The sequence below is a fragment of the Lingula anatina genome, chromosome 2 (assembly GCF_051362555.1).
Source record: "Lingula anatina isolate TDL-2025a chromosome 2, LinAna3.0, whole genome shotgun sequence".
Taxonomy (NCBI): domain Eukaryota; kingdom Metazoa; phylum Brachiopoda; class Lingulata; order Lingulida; family Lingulidae; genus Lingula; species Lingula anatina.
The window spans coordinates 33,485,572-33,505,822 of NC_141768.1; the positions used below are offsets into that span (position 1 = coordinate 33,485,572).

The following is a 20,251-nucleotide window of genomic DNA, read 5'->3' on the forward strand; positions in this document are numbered from 1 at the left end:
ACATTAGTTATCATAAGTTTTAGTGGATGTAGACTTTTCACATTTAATGAAAGGAGTTTTCGGCGGATTTGTCAAATATCGCATCATGTGGAATTTTAATGTTTCAAATAAAAATAAGTTATGTGTTCAGTAAATGAAAGTAACCCGAGTGTATTTTTTTCTGCTTTTCATGGTTTAATTATTCTAAAAAATAAGTTATTTAAAAATCCCCTGTGCTAATACATGTTATGTGTAAAACACAGAAAATAATTTGACTTTTAATTTTATATTTTATTCCATTTTTTAGTGGAGAATATATTAAAGATTTCTAGTGTAAGATATTTTGTTATATCTACAAGTATAACAATATAATTATGTTCTATTTTGGTTCAATAAGAATTCTTTTAAGAAACTAACATAAATCTATCCCTCAATTTTTTATATCTAAAATGCATCACAGACAAACGTGTTGAAAATTACACAAGAAGATATTAAAATTAAACAGTAACAACTGCAAGTTACATTTTCATATGGGTATAATTGGTCATGTCATGTCATGTCATGACCTAATGTTTACTTATAAATCAAATAAACTGTGCAATGTTCTCACTGTTGTATCATAACTCTATAATTCACATTCATATACATTTATCTTTAAAAGCACTTGGCAGAATGTATCCAATTACAGGCATTTCATTACCTGCAATTACACTATATTAAACATCTTTAAATGAAAATATCAAGGTATAGGGGCTTAATTATCTACACAACCGGACCCATTCAACAAATTTTGATAACACTTTCAATACTTAACTCCACATAGTATTTTCCATTAACTTTAAAACATTGACAAAACATTAACATTTTTGTTTTGCCAACTGATTTGTACTCATCTATCACAATTATAAACCTTCATTGGTGATCTATTTTTCATGTTGTTTAACAGAAATGAAGCCTATCTTAAACATGGTATATCTAAGTCATATACAAGTTATCAATAACAAAACTTTTTGCAAAGGAAATTAGCCACATTTCCTTGAATCATCTTCTTTTTAAATTCTAGTATCACACCAAACATCTTGCAATTTGTTAAGTACTGAGTAGTTCTCACCAAATAGTTGTCATACTGCCTGGAAAGGAAACTATGAATTCATTTGGCATGTCTAGTAGTGGTCAACAATTTCTACTAGACAATATAAAGGAAACATATTCATCCTCCTTTGTGTGCTGCAAATTTACTACGAGTTTTCCACAATATATATGATTTATAGTTGAATAAACCTGCACGGTGGCTACAACGATGATAAAAAGTAGACTAAAGTTTATCTTTATTAATCCATCATCATGACAACATTAATCAACAAATCCATCAGTGCCTTTTCTGCTTCTTTCCTTTTCCAGATACATGTAGCTCTTTCACATGAGGCTCCTTTCCATGTGGCTCTTTCTCAGGCTTTGTTTTTGTTTTTACTGGTGGGTATTGTCCTGAATTGGCCAGCATCTGCACATACACATACAGACCCAGGGCACAAAAAGTACACACAACAAATATGTACTCCACATGATTGGGAAAAGGAGTGCCACATATCCTATACCAGCTTGTCTTGGGGGGAAGCTCCCTCTGGTTTGGAATGCAGTGGAAATCATAATACCCTTCATCATAGTCGCTGAGGCATAGGTACTTGCGTTTAGACAAAATCTGAAATTTGACATTTGTTATTTATATTTATGTATATTTGTTACTTATATTAAAAACAAAGGAAAAACTTCAACTAATTACTTTAAAACACATAATATCAGCTTCATGTGTATGTTAAAGAATCAAAGGTTTCCAATTCAACAAATTATTTACCTGCCCATCTAAGATACTTCAAAAGTTTCAATACTGGCAACAACAAAAAGTGATTTTTTTTTATACATTACGCTTTATGCAATAACCAATATAGTCCTATTCAACATCTTTAACTGATCTTACCATGCCTGCTGCAGTATACACAGGTGACGTTTCATTGCAAGGACCAACAGTTTCATGGAGTCCCATTGAACTCTGCTGCTCTGGTTTGGAGAACACCACCAGGTACACGTAGAATAGATAGTGGATGATGACCAGTGCAGATATCTCATCAAACCAGCTGAAAAAATCTGAAATTTTCCATGTAATGGCTTGTTTAAATGGATTGTGGCAACTAGAGATATTCTGATGTGGCTGAATGTAGGGTTAAAATGTCTTGTGTTATGTAGAGTGTAAAGATGATAACTAAAAGTATAGATATCTTCATCATTCAGTTCAGTAAATATGGAATTATTGGAAAGTTGCAGCAATGCATTGTTATTTGGACAAAGTGTGTTAGTTGTGAGTGTGGAGAAAAAGGCGCATCTTTTGACTATGAGTGTGTTTAAGATTGAAATATGATGTGTACCTCCAAGTAAGTGCATTTCTTGTAAAAATAAAACGTTGCGAAAATTCATGCAAACACCTTCACAACATCAAGCTGCTTTATGTTTGTCGACAAAGGGACATGACTTTACCTTGAATTACACAAAAAATTCCCCAGCCATAAATTTGGCAGTTCCAATACAAACACTCACAAACACACACACACACACACACACACGCTTACCTTTTCCCTCGGATCTGGCATCCTCCGTAGGATTCCTGTCTCCACTCCATATCACCATGACATAGAGGGCAAGCAGGGCCAGAACACACACCTCTGAGTGGAGCTGATATACATCATGAAGGGGATGGTACAGTAGAATGAACTGAATGGTTCCCAGAGGCATGGAGAACAGGCCTGTCAGCACAGTACTCAGGAACTCTACACAGACACTGAAAGGTGTAACAATGTATTGTGACTGGGCATCTTGGTCGTCTATAAATATAGGATGTTACAAACACCCAAATATGTACATGAAATTTAAATTAATTGATATCAAAAGAAAAACCTGCAAAACAATGACCATCAAAAGACAATGGTGGTCATTTACAAATATTTGCCAACTGAAGAGAATATGTGGTAAATGGCCTATTAAAACACAAATAACGAATAAAAGTCAAAGAAGATAAAATTTCTTCTATTGACTTCCTATTGCCGATTTTTCCTTAATGCTGGCAAAAGAAATCTTACTTAAGATTTGCATCAGGAAGCCGATATTAAATAATTAACTACGACTTACTTGCTAGCTTCAAACTTCTCTCTGTTGTCTAATAACTTTCTTGTGCCATGGAAAATTAAACAAAAACTGAAGGCAAAAGAGGCATGGAAATAGTAGCTGGTCCAAGGCACCCAGTAATGGCGGTCATAGATATTGGGCTCTGTGTCGTGCCAGGTCCACCACATCAGTTTAATCCCCATGATGTCAAAGGGGACATCCAGCAGGACCACAGCCAGTCCAGTAGCAAATGGTTCTACCCACGAACTTAACCGCAACTTGGATACTGATACAGATGCAGTGTATATGAAGAATGGGTCTGAAAATATAAGCAATAAGGTGAAGAGAGTAAACTGAGCCTTTTACACAAAGTCAGGCCATAACAAGAGGAGGGGTTCAGGGGTTAAAACCAATTGCCCTTTTTGCTGGGAAAAGGTCCACTCTGGGTAAAATTTGCTCTAGGCACATGGAGGTTTCATAGTAAAGGTCCACTTTTCCTACTCCCTCCCCCCCCTTTTTGAAATTGCTGGCTATGGGCCTGCATAGTAGTAGCACCAGTAAAATAAAATATCAAAATTTTTCACACACCCCCACCACAGTTCCAGCATGTCTTGGCTGTGCACCAAAATATACACAAAATGCTTTCCATATTATTGTCAACCCATTCTAGCCCATCTCTATACTGCAACCCAGTATGTTCTGACTTTACCATACAAAACTTACAGAATAAGACAATGTGTAGAGGCAGTCTGCCTCCCAGGAATATAATACTGGACTGTCCATGCCAGAAGTTGTCAATATCTGGCAAGAAGTAGCTGATACACTCAACAGTCCAGCCATGGAAAATGGTTGCCAGCCACAGGTACGGGTAGCGTCCTCCATGCCGCAGTGCTGAAATGAAGCCAGAATTCAGAGTAGCTATGAGAATGGTTTTGGTCAGTCACTCCCTTGGGGAGCACATGTGATGCAAATATAAAATTTGTGAATTTAACATAATGAACAAGTGGTATGTTACGTATGCTGCCCTTAGAAATATCATGCAGGACTTGTAGAAAATCAAGCTTGTCTACACTTTCAATGATGAAGTGGTGAGACATCTATTTGTACTCTGGTTACATATATAATTATAAATATACAGTGTTCATTAAAAAATTGCATGCAGCCTTCTTTTTTTTAATAATACAAAGTTTCAAATGAGAAACATACTAATATTTTGTTGTGTGAGACAGCCATATACAATAAGTATGTATCTCACTGCAATATATTGTACCGTCTTCACCAGCCCAACTATACAAGCTTATCTAGTCATCAGTACACAGGGCATCACAGGGAAAAGGTTCAATATCATGAATGTAAATACTTTATGCGGTAATTAACACATTTTGTCTTTATTTATTATTATAAACATGTCTTTACTCACCATGGCTAAGTGTTAAAATTGCAGCTACGTAAGTAAAGATTTCTAGCATAAGGTAAGTGGGTTGCTCCCTCCATATTTCTCTGGGATCTCGAAACCACACAAACCAGTCCAAAAACTGGAACAAAAATGGAAAATGTATCAGACAAAAAAAAATAAATAAAAATAACACACAGAAACTTTTGTATATTACCAATGTTGCTGAAATGAGAGGTATTTCAGTTCAGATGGTGATAATTGTTTGGATTGTGGACAGTGTGCCTTGTCTACTGTAATCGTCACATGCTTTCTTCCAGATATTGATATTACATGGTATTTGCATGACTACATGCATGTTTTACCTCGATCAGTGGTTTGAAATGTTATAAATCCGAGAGATCTAATTATAAAGGACGATCAGTATAATATACCCACACTTGATTTATTCAGATCATTTTAATGTATTCAAATTAGCTAAAATGTTAAGGAGAGCAATACTACAATCGTGGTCAGTGCATAGTAATAATACAATTAGATCTCGTACAAGATCAGGCCACTGTTCAAAGTCCGTCCGACTGATACGATCCCAGTCAGCTCCAACAATTTGTAATCACCCCTTCTGCTTCAGTTGGTCACTTCTGCTGAATGTCACTTCGGCCACACGTTAACACGTACACTAATCAACAGTATTAGTCCACACCTGTGAGCACGGAAGTGAAAATTGTCTTACCTCCTTTAACCCTCCCGCTGCCATGTTCAAACAGAGGTGAAGCTGACTTCACATTGGATATATAGTTTCGGTGCCTATTTAACTTCATTTTCACAGCCTTTTTTTACATCTTCTTCTTTCTTGTCAAATGTCATTCACATTAATATTAAGATTAATTCACTGTGATGTACTAAATTATTTACATATCGCTTCAAAGAATCATAAATTTTAGTTTTACAAAAGGCACAAGAAAGACAGTATAAATTGCAGTTGCTGTGCTAAGCACAATCTGAGGTAACCAAGCTCAAGGCGAACACCCTGAGTTTCACAGGACACTGGAAACTCACCTCACTTATGCCGCTATCCTACCCCAACTACATGTACGAGATTCACGAACCGCCAGCAATTGACAAAGTTTAGAATGGCGAGGAATTACGGAAATTTGCCCATTTGCACATTTACGGAAATTTGCATATTTTTGTCTCTGGGCTTCATTTCCAAAGTGGATGTTCAACATCGGGCAGTATTTGCCCAAGGACTGGATTACGAACATCAACTGGTGATTATTAAACAGGGCCCAGTTTCATCAACACTGCATGGTAGCGATATCCTATGGATAACACTATAATTATCATTCTGGTGAAAGAAACAAGACATTATTCAATAATAAGAAGAATGAAAATATATATTTGAGTATAAAATCCGAATTTTTTCGGTAGGCTTAACAATGCACACTAAAAAAAAAGCTAGTAAAAGAAAAGAAAATTTGATTAAAACAGGATAAATTGAATTAGACAAGTAATGATATTAAAAATGTTACTTCATCACTCACTTTAAAAAGTCGTTAATAAAAATTCTATCCATAATTTTTTAAATAAAAGTCTTCAGTTTCCGTCGGAGAGTCTATCCTACATAGGCTTACTAGAAGTAAAGTTGGAAGCAAACTCCATACCCTAGGTGCAGCGACTTTTAAAAAACTGTCACTATATCAGACAAGTCGAGCTTTACATACCCTAGGTTCTAGATTCCGGTATTGCCAGCTCGATCTTGATTTCATATATAACCCATAGTAGCAATACCAGTAAAAGCGACTCCATCACAAGGTATATTTAGCAAGCTAGCTTTTACGTTGCTCTGACACTCAGGGTAGCTTTACACGGTGTTAAGAGTAAATGAGAATTCAACATAAATCGACGCTAACGTACTGCTTTCAGTCCCTTTTTCTTTTATAAGCCTTTAAACAGTGATTAATTTAACAGTATTTAACAGTGATTTAATTTTAAATTAATGAGATTAAATCTTCCAGATCTCAAACTTATGAAATAAGGTCCGCTTTTGCTATTTCTCAACTCAGTGCCACTTCTTATACCGCTCACTTTCTCCGCTGGGCAGCCCGTGGTGTGATAAGATTGCCAAAATGATTTATAATAAAATTAATCCGGTAAAGGTAATAGTGTTGTTTCTCCTTCCTAATTAAAAATGCATCTATCAAAGGGACAGGGACTGCGACAGTCAGACAGAAATCAATTATCCAAAAATAAAATAGATAAATAAATCGTCATATTCCTATCACTGTGTATTCAAACTATCAACCTTCGACGATATTACATGTAGCCTACTTGGCATTATATATAAGAAAGACCTAATTTTCTTTCAAGGATGTCGAACGTTATCATCATTATTTTATGTTATGCTGTCCTTATTAAAGACCGTCGGATAACGAGCAGTAAGGTAATTAGCCTACATGTGTGCAGTCACAAATAATAAGTAGACCTTCATAATACTCAATTTACACCTGCCTTTGTGCCGAAACTCGGTGCTTTCGGTTTCATTGATTACTTTTTCACAAAATCATAGGAAAGTCACTGGATGGAACAGAGAAAGAGAGAGAGAGGGTGAGGCAGAGACGGGGGCAGACAAAGATGGAAAATTGATGACACCTCAGTCTTCTCTTCTAATGTGACAAAATACTAAATGTGATAAGCATGATAATAATGACAGTATGATATCATGGATGTGGCATTTGGGGGGAACCTTTCGTTTCAAAATGAAGCGAGCTTTGTTAGCGATATCCTCTAAATGTCTTAGATACAACATGCTTAGAATACTTTGAAAACTTTATCAGTGATAAAAAAAATGAAATTCAAGCATGAAGGTTCATGGCAGCTTACGGTGGTGGATATTGTAATCCAACAAATGCTCAACAAAACACGTTTGGATGCAGTGTTTTGAATGAACTGATAAAATAAATCAAAGTTGACATTTGGCTTTAAAGGGAAAGTATCAAAAGCACTATTAGGATATACATCGTGGGCAATGTCAAGTCAATAATTTTTCCTCTGTGTTTTAGAAATTCCAATATTTCTATAAAAGTTAGTTATATGCAGTTTTCCAATGACCAGCCTGAGTGCGAACAACATTATAGGGACTGTTATAGTGTGTTGTAACGCTGCGGGTTTTATCTGCTCTACTTGCATAGCAATAGCGTTTATTACCTGGCTGCATTTGTATGAATAACATTAAGAGACGATATGGTTGGAATGTCACTATAAGAATGAGCTGTCGTAAAATGAGCGTCTCTTACCCACCTAAACAGGTGTCCTACGGACTGGGTGTGACAACTTTGAGAGAGAGAGACATTTCATGCCACAAATAAAAAACAAAATAGTAATGCCGTTAGTCATCGCATCGTGCTTTGAAGTGTCGAAAGCGTGGGCTTTGACAAGAAGTATTTGGCACACAGGGAATACATTGTATGAAAACATAATAAAAACTTTCAGATCTACTAAGAAGAAAGTGTAAATATGAATATCCCCTTATTCAAGCAGAAAAGCGAAAACGAAAACTGGAAAATTACTTGCATTTTGGAAGTTTAGGGCTTTTGATTATGTCACCTAATAATATCGCCCCTTTTCTTTTTATATGGCCAAAAGTACGTTGGTCTCACCTTCTTGATGACATAGAATGATCAAATATGACAATAGGGATTGTAATAATAAAGAAGGGAACAAAGGAAGGAGTGATCGAAGAATCCAACGAAGAATAGACATTTTAAACCAGATTAATGAAAGCTAGATTTTTTTATTGCAAAATTAGAATAAAAATACAGAACTTTGTGGCTTTATTAAATAATATCAGCTCTGCGACAGAGGCTGTGACGCGCCCGGATGTGTTTGGACGCAGGACGCTAAGAACATTTAGGGCACGGTTTGGGTTGTAGGCGTGCGTTCAAAGTTATACCGGCCGGCCTCCACAACTTGCCTGTGAGTCCTTTGGCTAGAACACAGCATTACATGTACAGGACAGAAAGTGAGAACACCCAAGTCAAGGTTTTAAGATAAGCGTTAAGTTCAGTGAACGACTCACTAACACTTGGACTGCTACAAGTGCTGTGAAAGCTTCAGCGTTAACATGACTTTGACGGACACGAATCTCGACAACCTGGCCGAAGAAGGTAAGTTTCGGCTCCCAGACGGCCTATTACAATGTACATTTAAAAGGTATACCCCATATATTAAATGACACTGACTGGATCTGCATCCGCGATCTAGATATATCACCACTTGTTTAGTGTGCACTGTTATCATAACATGGTTCTCAAAAACGCCCTCTTTATTTGGTCAACAAATACCTTGGTACACGGGACAGGTCAAGCCGGGTTGATGTTACCATATTCGACAGCCTACAAGTGATAAGACATTCTTTCATTTAATATAGAGTACACTATACATCTATATATAGACTCAATTGGTATGAATCAAGCAAGTTACTAAACGTCACCGGCAGGCAGTAGCTGCTTCAGGCAATCATATATAAATCACACACATATATATTTTATTCGTATGGTGTCAGACTAAGCGGGTGTATTACACACTTGATATAGTTGGTGTTTTTTACTGGATCTCCCTTTATATTACGGCTTAAAAATCCAACGTTAAGCAGTATGCCCTGAGTATGTATGCGGAAAAATTAAAACCTGTGTTTAACCTTAAGGTTTATTGTACGCAGACATCATTTAAAGTTAATTGTGTATTTTATTTGCTATATACAATATATGAAGGAAACGTAAAAAGAACGCAAGAACATCGACGCACCCTCCTCACCGTGCTTTAACAGGCAAGTAAATGACAGGTTCCCTGGGTACCTGAGATACTCCAACTGGCCCTTGTAAACGACGAAGCTGGACTTGTCCCCAATAAAATTATCTGCGAAAATATTAAAGTCAGGTCAGGGTTAAAGCAGGGGATTGTTTTCTTATTCATACATCAGACCGAAACACTTGAAGACGAATTCAACCCTGAAAAGCAGTACCCTAGACAGTGCAAATGCCAAACACGCCCGCGCGCACACGCTCACAACCACGGCGTCAACCACTTTACTCGTCTCAGTACAATTACATTTAAATTCAACCAACCCCTGAAGGAAGATCTGCCTGTTTACGATTTATTCACATTATGTTTTATGACCTAGTACATGATTACTATGTCATAGACATATTACCTGAAGACGAAAACATAATTCAGACGTTATTGCATATAAGGTAGATCTTATACGACATTCACTTGTTGCAATGGCAATCAACATGTTCAAATGTATTTTTTTTTTCACCTTTTAAACCAGTCTGATAACGTATTTAAAGATCATCTGTCATGGATATAATGTAATACAGTTGAATGTAACCACAGGCAGACATTAAATAAAGTAATTTAAGCAATCTACAATGGGGTAAGAAGCTAAGATGAGACAGCGTAATATACTGTCTCTCGTTTTCGTGTACGCAGTCATTTAAAAACATCCTAATTTCAAGGGTCAGGGAACGTCTAAATTACAAATTGTTGGTTTCTTTTACCAAATAAAGGTCTCCAATTATATTAAAAACCATTCGTGAGGTCAACCTTGGGTTTATGTTTATATTTGTATTTTGAAGTTACACAATGCTTATACGTGAGAACTTATTAAAATTATACAGAGATGGAATATGTGTGGGAGTGTACATGCACGTGCGTTTGTGTGCATAGGAGAGGGAGAAGGAGAAGGAAATGGGCATATAGAAAACAGATTTTGCGTCTCTTGTTGTCAGAACACGTCTACATACGCCGATCTCGTCTACTTTCCACGTTGTGAATAGGCTACACCTACGATAATGCACCTACTACATTCAATTAGCAGAAGAAAATAGTGGTGCTGGGTTAGATGTACAAAACACTCACACGGTATAGTCCATAAATAATATAGACCTCGTTCACCGGTGTGGTGTCAACCGTGTGTCATGGCCTGTTACAACGAGGTCACAAATTAAAATGCCGCCCCACGAGGGATATTGCCCATTGCGCATGAAAGAGCAATATCAGGGTTATATGATACCATTTGTTTTCTGAACCTTACCTAATTGGAAAATCTTTGCCAGGTTTTCCCTTTCCCACTGATTTGCAATGTGCAAAATACTTATTATCACATCAAGTATACTAGTAACAAGTATACACCTGTGCCATAGAAATGGTGATAATACAATGTTTTAACTGTTTGAAATAAGTCTTTATATTTACTGCACACAACAATCCTTTTAAGGGCAACGTCAACCTTCAATCAAATCAAAATCCTGAATGAGAAATGCGTATTTTATTTTACGTTACTGCTTGCTACTATCTCTGGGTCAAGACGACCTGTGTATGCTGTGCCCCCTGTCACTCTTCACCTCTGCTCCGATTTAATGTGATCCATATCAAATTATATTTTGTGACGCTCGCACTTATGTTTAGGAGGCTGTGATATGCGTGACCCGATACATACCGCAAAACAAAACACTAGCATTGAAGAGTAACATAAAAAAAGAACAAAAGGATATAAACAGCTTCGTCTAAGCATAAGATAGTAAGTGCATCGTGGATTGTACAACATCCACGGTCATCCTGTGTTATTCAAAAATTATTTTTGAATCATATCGTGGGTCGTTACAGATAGTTTGTGTAAGCTTGTGGTCTGAAGGTGCTGCACCAAAAGTGGTATAACTGGTTAGATCTGTTCAGAAATGTAATCCGCGACGCAATAAATAACGTCAAAAGATATAGGTAGGTGGCGACCCACCAAAATTTGGATAGGTCACACCTTTTTCCATTACAATGCAACAGACTATTGCTTTGTCTGGCGACCAAGGACAGTGCTTTGCTGCCTTACGTGTTATTGATACAGGCGTGTGTACGCATTTGATTTGTTCCTTACAATGGAAATATATGAGAGGGTTTACGCTCCTTTGTAGGCTGTTCTCGGTTAACTTTACACTGTGATAATTGATAGATAAAGCAGGTCCTTACTGTCATCTATTTAGATCGTCTTCTTGTGCCCTGAATTTATAAAACTAACAGAAGTTCTCCTCTACTAGTCCAGTATTCTCTTAAAATATGAACACAAATGGGCGGATATTTTGATCGGATTGTCAATAGCTTTACACTTGAATGTATTTTTTGCTGGACGATTGCGCTGAACCTAATATGTACCTCGAGAAAAAAAAAGCAATTTTCTCTAACTCACGAATCATTGCTCGACTTGTCCCTACACTCAGATTTCTGTTAGGGATTTGTTATTATGGGGAGTTGTTTTGTACTGGGAACTGATCAGCAAAGAATCGTAGAATAGCAAATTGTTAAGAAAGCGAAATAAATTCACACTTATATTATTTTCTTTACTTTAAATTTGAAAATCTAGATAGGCAGGTACACCAAAGAATATGATAGAATCATTACATAGTAGAGTAACATCATAATTAGAGTTACCGCTAATGCATGGAGACGGGACCAAAATATCTTCTTATTACCTAAATGAGGCTTTGTTGTGTTAACGCACATTTTATGCCAAAAATCAGTTTGATACGTAGATAGCTTGAATGCAATGGCTGTGGCAAAAATGGGAGATTAGCTCAGTACAGTTGAATTGCCAAAAATAGAACCAGTTTTTGCACATCACAGTTGTTAAATTATGTTATTTTAAGTCGCCCTGTAAAATTGCGATAAGAAACCGAGAAGGGAAGGCTTACTTGTACAAAACACAAGTGAAGAAGGATGTGCCTTTCTTTGGTTTCTTTTAATCGAAAATAAAGTAAAACAGATTTCCTATTTTGTGCTGGGGTGTGATCAAAACGTAAGATTGATATACAAAAAACAGTGACCAGAGACGCTTTCAAAAAAAAAAAAATAATAATAATAATAATAAAATTTAAAAAAAGAATGACAGTAACGCACCAACAAACAAACATCAAATTTGTATGTATTGTTTTATGCTTACTGTCCGGGAATAAACTCCATGCTCGTATATCATTTATTACATGGAAAGTACTCACACTTAAAAGTTTTGTATTTGCATGCATATAACAGTTACTTTGGGCCAATTTACATCAATAGGCTTAGAAATACTGAATTCGTTTGTGCTAGAATGACGGTAGCCTTGCTACGTGTATAAAATTATCCGTGTAGAAGTGAAAATTAAAGTGTCTTTTGAAACATACGTACATGTAGATAGCACGACAACCCAGACTGAGAATATTTTTTTATAGAATGAAGCGCAGATCTAAGATTGTCTTCACTTTTTTTGCTTTCCAATTTGCTTGATGAAGTATTTATGATAAGTAAGGCAAATTTGTTATGTTTTATTATGTATACGAAGAATATTGTATTATGGAAATTCTGAATTACTACTCTGAGATTCCAGACATGTATATCTTCATTCTGCTTTGCTTTGCCGCCCAAACCTTTGAAATTCACTTAATTTTTTCATTGATTTTTTTACAGCGGTTGTGATGACACCGTTGATCTTCGGTGAAAGTATGGTGGTCAGGGTGGAAAAACTGCCACCAGATGACATTGACTTTAGTCTAGTTCAGCATGTGGCGGGCGGACCGTACACCGGAATCTACGTTAACAAGGCAGTCAAAGGTAAGCGAAGAATAAACACAAGCGCAATATATGCATTGGTTGCGTTCAGGATAGATATAGGACATTCAGCTTCCTGGATGTTTTCTTTCGTCAAATCCGTTAAGTTGTCTTGTAGCTAGAATTATAACATAAACGTTTACTCTTATGAAGATGTTGCTTTACCTGAATATTTTGAAAAACAAAATTCACGTATCTCCGACTGAAGAATACAGTGTTAAAAAAGGATGTTTTTTTTCGTTACATAAAAGATAAAGGCTATCTACGATTGTAATAGTTGAGGCCTAAATCATTTGATTACTTGTGAAAATGATATTTTGAGAATGTTTGTATATATGTCTCATAAAAAAAGTTTGAAGCAGATATGTTTATACATGTATGTTTAGCACTCACTGCCTTTTATAACGTTTTCCAGTGATGCCTTCTCTGGAGGAGCCGCAAGTGTCAGCAGGATTGAGAGCATATTTGGTAGATCCCGAAGCCGACGACCCCGACGTTTATTATTTGGTATGGATCGTGGGTGTTTATGTATGCCTGCTTGTTTGCGAGCATGTGTCAGATATTTTCTGGTGATTAATATATATATTTTTCATTTCCAAGATGTCCTTTTGTTTTGCTGTTTTTTACTTCGTAGTATGGTATTTTCTGGTGATCTCGATTTTTTCTACATCAGTCTCAGGCATCCGCAAACTCAATAGGTAATTTTCTCCCTCCCTCGAATATCACAAGGGTCTCTGGTATAGTACACAAAATTGAAGATTCAACAATTTTTTAAGAGACCCTAGCGATACCTGTGGTCAGAGAGTAATGATCTCCAATGACCTCATCGTTTTCCATTTGGTTTGCATCCTCAGATACAAAATTATTTCGAAGTTTATTCCTAAAAGGCTCGGGATATATTTGTGGTGATTTCCGACGATTGCAAGGTCTTCTGAAACAGTTCTTTTAAAAATTAATAAACCCTTTACTTCCTTTCCTTCTTCCTAAGTAACCTACGATATATGATTTTGTTTGATATTTTCCTGAAATTTGGGTGCTTTCTGTTGCCATTCACAGAAACATTTGAATACTTTTATTTCGAGGTTTTATTTTTAAAAAAGTTTTGGGATATATTCGTGGCGTTTTCCAATGTTCTTGCACATTTTCCACAAATTAAGTATCCATAATCATGACGAAATAACGTAATTTATTAAGTAGAAATCGCTACGTTTTATTCGACAAAATATAAACAAACTCCTAGTTTCCCTGATGTTATAGGCCTTCCTGTTGTGATCTTTCGAAGATTTCTACTTCGGCATTTTCACAAATATTCAATCTAACAATCGCTTATGCTTAAAATAGATCTTTTTAAAGGCAACTTTCAATATGTATATGTGTAAAAATTCCGTTACTTACCTCTAACCTGTTTCATTATACCTGCACCTTAGTGGAATTCCATGATATACTTGCGACCGTGGGTAAAAAAGAGGTTTAAACATAAATTTGTTTGTCAGCATCTGTATTGACATAATCACCCTGCTTGGTGTTGTTGTTATGGAGTCAGTGCTGACGTCCTAGCGTAATCGACTTCATAATTGCACTAACGTTTCTACTTTCGTCATAATCGCATAAACGTTTTGCTTTCATCATAATCGCATATAAACGTTTTGCTTTCATCACAATCGCATATAAACGTTTTGCTTTCGTCATAATCGCATAAACGTTTTGCTTTCATCATAATCGCATATAAACGTTTTGCTTTCATCATAATCGCATAAACGTTTTGCTTTCATCACAATCGCATAAACGTTTTGATTTCGTCATAATCGCATAAACGTTTCTGCTTTCGTCATAATTGCATTAACGTTTCTGCTTTCGTCATAATCGTATAAACGTTTCTGCAAACAAGAGCACCGCATTGTCGCTGTTACTGTGGCGTTGCGAATTTTTTCATTTTTGCATTCTGACTCCAGACATGTAAGTAACGTTAGACCTATAGATCTAACTATGCCTTGACCATTGTATAGATTTCCTTTTTTCCAAATAAACGATTAACTTTGAAATCAATATAAAATAATGTTGAATTCTCATTCCATTAATAATCTAATTTATATTTTCGCTTGTAGCTGAAATAAAAACGCCAACAAAAATACATTTTAACAGATACAGTTTAATATCCCAATTACATTTTTATAAGTAATTATCATGAAATTTAATTATGATTTTGGTGGCAATTTCAGGAAGAACGCGTTTTTCGTTTTTGGTTCCGAGATGGTGTCAACGAAGCGTCCCAAGTCGCGACAGCTGAGAAGTTCTTCCAAGAAGTGTGTGATCCTGAGGAGTTTCCACGAGGTGAGAAGACCCAATAAATATAGGCCTACAAAGGACATTGGTGTTGAACAATTTTGAACATTTTTTTCGTGATTCCAGCTCAAATGAATAGCTTAGTCGTTGTGTAAGTTTCAATTAATTACATGCCAGTTGGAAACGCTCATGACGGTAGTGATTTGTTTCATCAACTTTTTTTCGCGCGTCACTGCTGTCACGGCGGCAAATATAACTATTTATGTGACCAAATATGTTTGCTGCTAGATGTAATCATTTTTAACATTTTTTCAACAGATTACACAAGTTTCTCTCGTCGGGTTCTGCTTCTCACACGTAAATTCCTCATGATCCGTAAGGTGGAGCTGGAGTTGATCCCCGTGAACGAAGAATCTGCTCTTAGCGACTCCAGCTACATGCACCAACAGGAGGTCTTGGTGGCCACCACGATGTCCACCCTATCCACGGAGGACGCTGGGAGATCGGGACGTAAAGGGGCAGGTGTTCGGAGAGGGCCTTCCTTTAAGAAACTGGTGAAAGGGCCTTCGTTTAGAGGTACGTCATCATCACCACCATCATCATTATCTTCATCAACATCATCATCATCATCATCATTTAGATTTCAATTCAATTCAATTCAATTTATTAAACCTTTAAGCCCTACGGCTCATCAGAATATAAAACAGTGACAATATAAAGTTATATCTAATCAACTACCATGACTACAATAACTACTACTGATACAAACAATAATAATAATAATAATAATAATAATTCATCAGATTGACATTAATCATCATCATCATCATCATTTAGATTTCATTGTTCTACTTTTGGACAAAGGACAAATATGCTTCTTTCAGTGTATTTTGTCTTCGGACGACATGTACATGTGTAATTACCTGGTAGTTATTATGAAAGCATTCTCACATTCTTTAAAAAGGTGTAGCGAATTGAAGCTCGTCCTTTTTTCAAATGTATACATGTATTTGCTTAACTGCAGGGTGTAAGGGGATTGGCACGCTTATATTTTTGCCATTGATTTAATCTTATTTTCTCTTGATTTCAAAAATAGAAAAGCTGACTCCATCGAAGAGAGGGCGCGTGTTAATATGGATTGCCAAGAAACAGAAAGTACTCAATATTCTGGAAAACGCTTTTCCAAACTCTCTTGCTGCTGAGGAGCTAGTCAGGTACAAGTTTACTTAAAAGCATCTTAACGGGCCCATCTCCTACATGACTATCACATAGTTTACAGCAAATTGTGACTAAAATAAAACTTGGAATTTAATCAAAATATCCGCAGTATACGGTCAATCTATCCTTTTTTTCATTGTGATATCTCTCATTTATTTAATGTTTTGTATTCAGAATCGCTGGTTTTCGTTCCCAAGACTTGTTATCTGTGTCGGTGATTCTGAAAGGTCTCCAGTCCAAAGGTTTAATCTCTGAAGTCGCCTCTGGAAGCTGGATGAGGATACCCACTAGCACAGAGGAACATGGGCAGACTCATGGTAATGGACATAGTGAAGTAAAGCAGTTGTATCTGAAAAGTAGTAAAATGTGATTTTGAAATTATCACGACAGGTGTCGCATTTTTGGATGAGCCTATAAGCGTACTGACTCGTGTAAATTTTTTCTTTAATTTTCAAATGACAAAACATTGCGTCAATCGCAGCGCATTTCCTCGTTTACTGACATTATATTAGGGCAATACAGAAAGCTGTTGCATTTCAGACATAAAGCCTAGTTATATTGCCGCAAGTGGGATATTGAAATACATTTATCCAATATGTCGATATGCCCCTTATCTAGTCCACTGCTACTTGTCAAATGTAACACAATGACAGATTAACATGCACATGCACCTTCTGGCACAAGCCACACCTACTGCAATATTGCTTCAAGAACAGTCATGTTTATTTACCGTTTTCTTTTAGAAATCAAGGTGGTAAAGAATCTCCCTCAGTTGTCTGGCAGCGAACAGCCAACTATCGCTATTGTTACTTTACTTTACTGTGAAAAACTCGCCGTGGACGCCATGATGGATAGAAAGACAACATACGTGCGCTTTAAGACTGAAGGTAAAGACGATAGTTTGATTCACTTAATTATAACGTGTCCGACAAACCAAAACGCTATGAAATTAATGGATTAAAATAACCAAAACTCACAATTGAGTGATTTGTGGACTGTAAATGACAGGTGATGATATAGTGTTGTATTAAAGAAAAAGGAAAGTAATTATTGCATTTTAATTGGTTAATTTCTGTATATGTCAGAAGGGATGCATCCATTTGGATCATGGTCTCAGACACAGACTTATGTTTATTAAAATAAAATTCGGTTTCAATTTTTTTCAAGAAAAAATAGTACCCATGCATTTGTTCACTGTTTTACATTCTCCTATGATGTTCTAGGTGAATCTCTTGTGTATACAGTTGGAATGATAGGCCCACATAAAGTGGTGTCCACCAAACTCGCCAGGGTGGGGAGCGGCAAAGGTGCCATGATTTCAGCTGGAAACGTTATTACTAGACTTTCAGGTAAGACATGACTCAAATGCATTCTTTTTTCAAGGTAGAAATTTTATCATTATCCACTCATAACGATAACTAGCAGGTGTAACCTTTTCATTATAGGGCTATAGTTACTTTTTTCTCATAAAAACATACCGTCTTTACTCCATAAGACAAACACACATGTTGCGGTCACATTTTAGGAACATTCAATAAAGTCGAGCACGTTCTACTCGTGGGTTGCGGAGGTGGCGTCCCCGACTACAACGACTACTCCAAGCACACACGCCTCGGCGACGTGGTCATCTCTCAGGCCGAGAACTCCGGGGACGTGGTTTATATGTACTGTCAGACACCGGATAAAGGCATGTCTTTCGATACAAGAGGGTACGCGCCGAGCGACCCAACAATTCACGAAGTCATCAACAGACTGCGGAATAAGTACGAGAACGACCCCTTCTACGGTCGCCCATGGGAGGCCTACATGGACGACGCACTGCGCGGGTTGGGTGATGAGGGATCGCGTTTCGAAAAGCCACCTTCAAAGACGGACAGACTATACAAAGTGGTTGACGCTAACCAGATTGTTGAGGTGGAGCATCCCACGGCCCCTGACAGCGTCGACGGCGCTCCGAAACTTAACCTCCGCTACGGGCTGATCGCGTGTGGAAATACCATCACGCGACGCGATGACATACGCCAGGAGTTCGCTGTGGCTAACAACATTAAGGCCTACGACTGCGACTTCCAAGCGGTATTCGACTCCATCGAAGGGAACCGTAAGGACAGCTTTGTTGTCATCCGTGGCATAGCGGACTACGTTGATGGGTCCAGGAAAAAGGATTGGCAACCTTACAGTTCTCTAGCTGCAGCTGCGTACATGAAGGCTTTGATACTGTCATTCCCGTATGACGAACCTCTAACACCTTAAGATGCTCTCATGGTGGAAAAACCAATAAAGAAACATTCCTATGAACTTGCCTAACCGAATCAGTCCTGTGATTAGGTGCAGATTCGGTCGAATGTGAAAATTAATATTTCGTTACTGCTTCTAGCCTGTTTTGTCTAAATGCTAAATTTGTAGGCATGTTTTATGTTTTATGTTGTTCTCGTTCTGGTTGAAAGGTGAGAGTCAGGGAAGACTAAAAATAATCTCTGCCACTTATACTCTGCGTCCATATAAACTGTGCGTTATATCTGAATGTTGAAATTTAAATTATTTTATGGATCATGATGAAAATATTTCCCGGGACAACATATATATATATATTCGCTCACTCCTAATCGTTACAGTGTGTTAGGTATTTTATAAACGCTTTAAAAGCTATGCTTTCTTCATGAGTCTACAATGGCAGCTTTTATTATTTTAATATGGTTGCTAGAGTTTTATCAAATAGGTAAGACTTACGAAAGTGAATACAATTGTATTAGTGCCTTAAATGTCTTTCAGGAGGAAGACTTATTTAGATGTATATTTGTATCTTTTGAAATATTTCATCTGAATAGCTTCTGCGATTCCCCTCGTGCTTATGCTAATCATCGACCATAGTGGAAATAAAAGCTTAAGATAAATGCTTCTTTCTGCGAATTTTACTGAGTCTGTGTACCTTCATGTTTACGATGAACGCAGCATTAAATTTTGACGATTTCTATATCAACCGTCATCTATTACAGTAACTTAATATACTGCATTTCAAAACTCTATGAGGAGGGTGTGTCTGTGGAAGGGTTTTCTATAGCTGTGAATTGGTGGCTTAAGGGTATTATGTGAATTAAGGGGAACTATGAAATGTTTATCACTCGTGTCAATGAAGTTTTTTTTTCTCAGTACAGGCTTAACAAAAACCCGCGGGTTCGTCTAGCAATCGCCGAATAAACGATCAATGGTACGACTGTAAAAAATACTTGTCGTTTCTTTAATTAATAGCTACACACGCGCGCGCGCGCAATATTTCGTTTTCTACACACTTAAACTTGATATATCGAATCATTTCGAAAATAGTGCGACAGTAGAGCACGTGTGCCAGCTTTGACCATGGAAATATATCGTCTACGATATACTTCTATGCTTTGACTAAATGAGTGTGTTCAGGTGTTCAGTTGGGCTAGATGGTCTAAATTAATATTATTATAGGGGCCACTTTACCGACTTTAAGCGTTTAATAGAGTCAAGAATATATAGGAATCCAAGAGGGAAATGCACTGTAGACCGTGCTATTGAAAACTGCTTCCCCAATTTCCGAGGACATTAGAAACTCACTTCTTTTCT

At 36.9% G+C, this 20,251-nt stretch overlaps 2 protein-coding genes across 3 annotated transcripts; one reads left to right on the forward strand and one right to left on the reverse strand.

The window, feature by feature from the left end:
* Positions 1 to 249: 249 nt before the first annotated feature.
* Positions 250 to 5,423, reverse strand: LOC106154826 (uncharacterized). 2 transcript variants are annotated; one of them, XM_013529327.3, is made up of 7 exons: positions 5,259 to 5,423; positions 4,553 to 4,667; positions 3,856 to 4,023; positions 3,157 to 3,451; positions 2,601 to 2,809; positions 1,955 to 2,121; positions 250 to 1,678 (listed from the first exon to the last, which is right to left on the reverse strand). In XM_013529327.3, the coding sequence occupies exons 1-7, from the start codon at positions 5,280 to 5,282 to the stop codon at positions 1,349 to 1,351; spliced, it is 1,308 nt and encodes a 435-aa protein (XP_013384781.2). In that variant the 5' UTR covers positions 5,283 to 5,423; the 3' UTR covers positions 250 to 1,348. The 2 variants fall into 2 exon arrangements, with proteins under 2 accessions (XP_013384781.2, XP_013384780.2); XM_013529326.3 differs by lacking the exon at positions 5,259 to 5,423 and adding an exon at positions 5,073 to 5,236.
* A 2,975-nt stretch (positions 5,424 to 8,398) lies between these two features.
* Positions 8,399 to 19,570, forward strand: LOC106154834 (uncharacterized). The gene is made up of 10 exons (XM_013529342.3): positions 8,399 to 8,691; positions 13,019 to 13,162; positions 13,575 to 13,666; positions 15,379 to 15,490; positions 15,761 to 16,018; positions 16,539 to 16,656; positions 16,835 to 16,977; positions 17,404 to 17,547; positions 17,884 to 18,009; positions 18,186 to 19,570. The coding sequence occupies exons 1-10, from the start codon at positions 8,649 to 8,651 to the stop codon at positions 18,911 to 18,913; spliced, it is 1,908 nt and encodes a 635-aa protein (XP_013384796.2). The 5' UTR covers positions 8,399 to 8,648; the 3' UTR covers positions 18,914 to 19,570.
* Positions 19,571 to 20,251: the final 681 nt, after the last annotated feature.

Excerpts from the sequence above, each read along its gene's own strand:
- LOC106154834 (XM_013529342.3), top strand. The coding sequence starts at position 8,649 with ATGACTTTGACGGACACGAATCTCGACAACCTGGCCGAAGAAG. Across the intron at positions 16,019-16,538 it reads GAAAGGGCCTTCGTTTAGAG|AAAAGCTGACTCCATCGAAG; the intron begins GTACGTCATCAT and ends TTTCAAAAATAG. Across the intron at positions 16,978-17,403 it reads GGAACATGGGCAGACTCATG|AAATCAAGGTGGTAAAGAAT; the intron begins GTAATGGACATA and ends GTTTTCTTTTAG.
- LOC106154826 (XM_013529327.3), bottom strand. The coding sequence starts at position 5,282 with ATGGCAGCGGGAGGGTTAAAGGAG. Across the intron at positions 4,024-4,552 it reads AATTTTAACACTTAGCCATG|CACTGCGGCATGGAGGACGC; the intron begins GTGAGTAAAGAC and ends GCTTCATTTCAG. Across the intron at positions 1,679-1,954 it reads TGTATACTGCAGCAGGCATG|ATTTTGTCTAAACGCAAGTA; the intron begins GTAAGATCAGTT and ends GTCAAATTTCAG.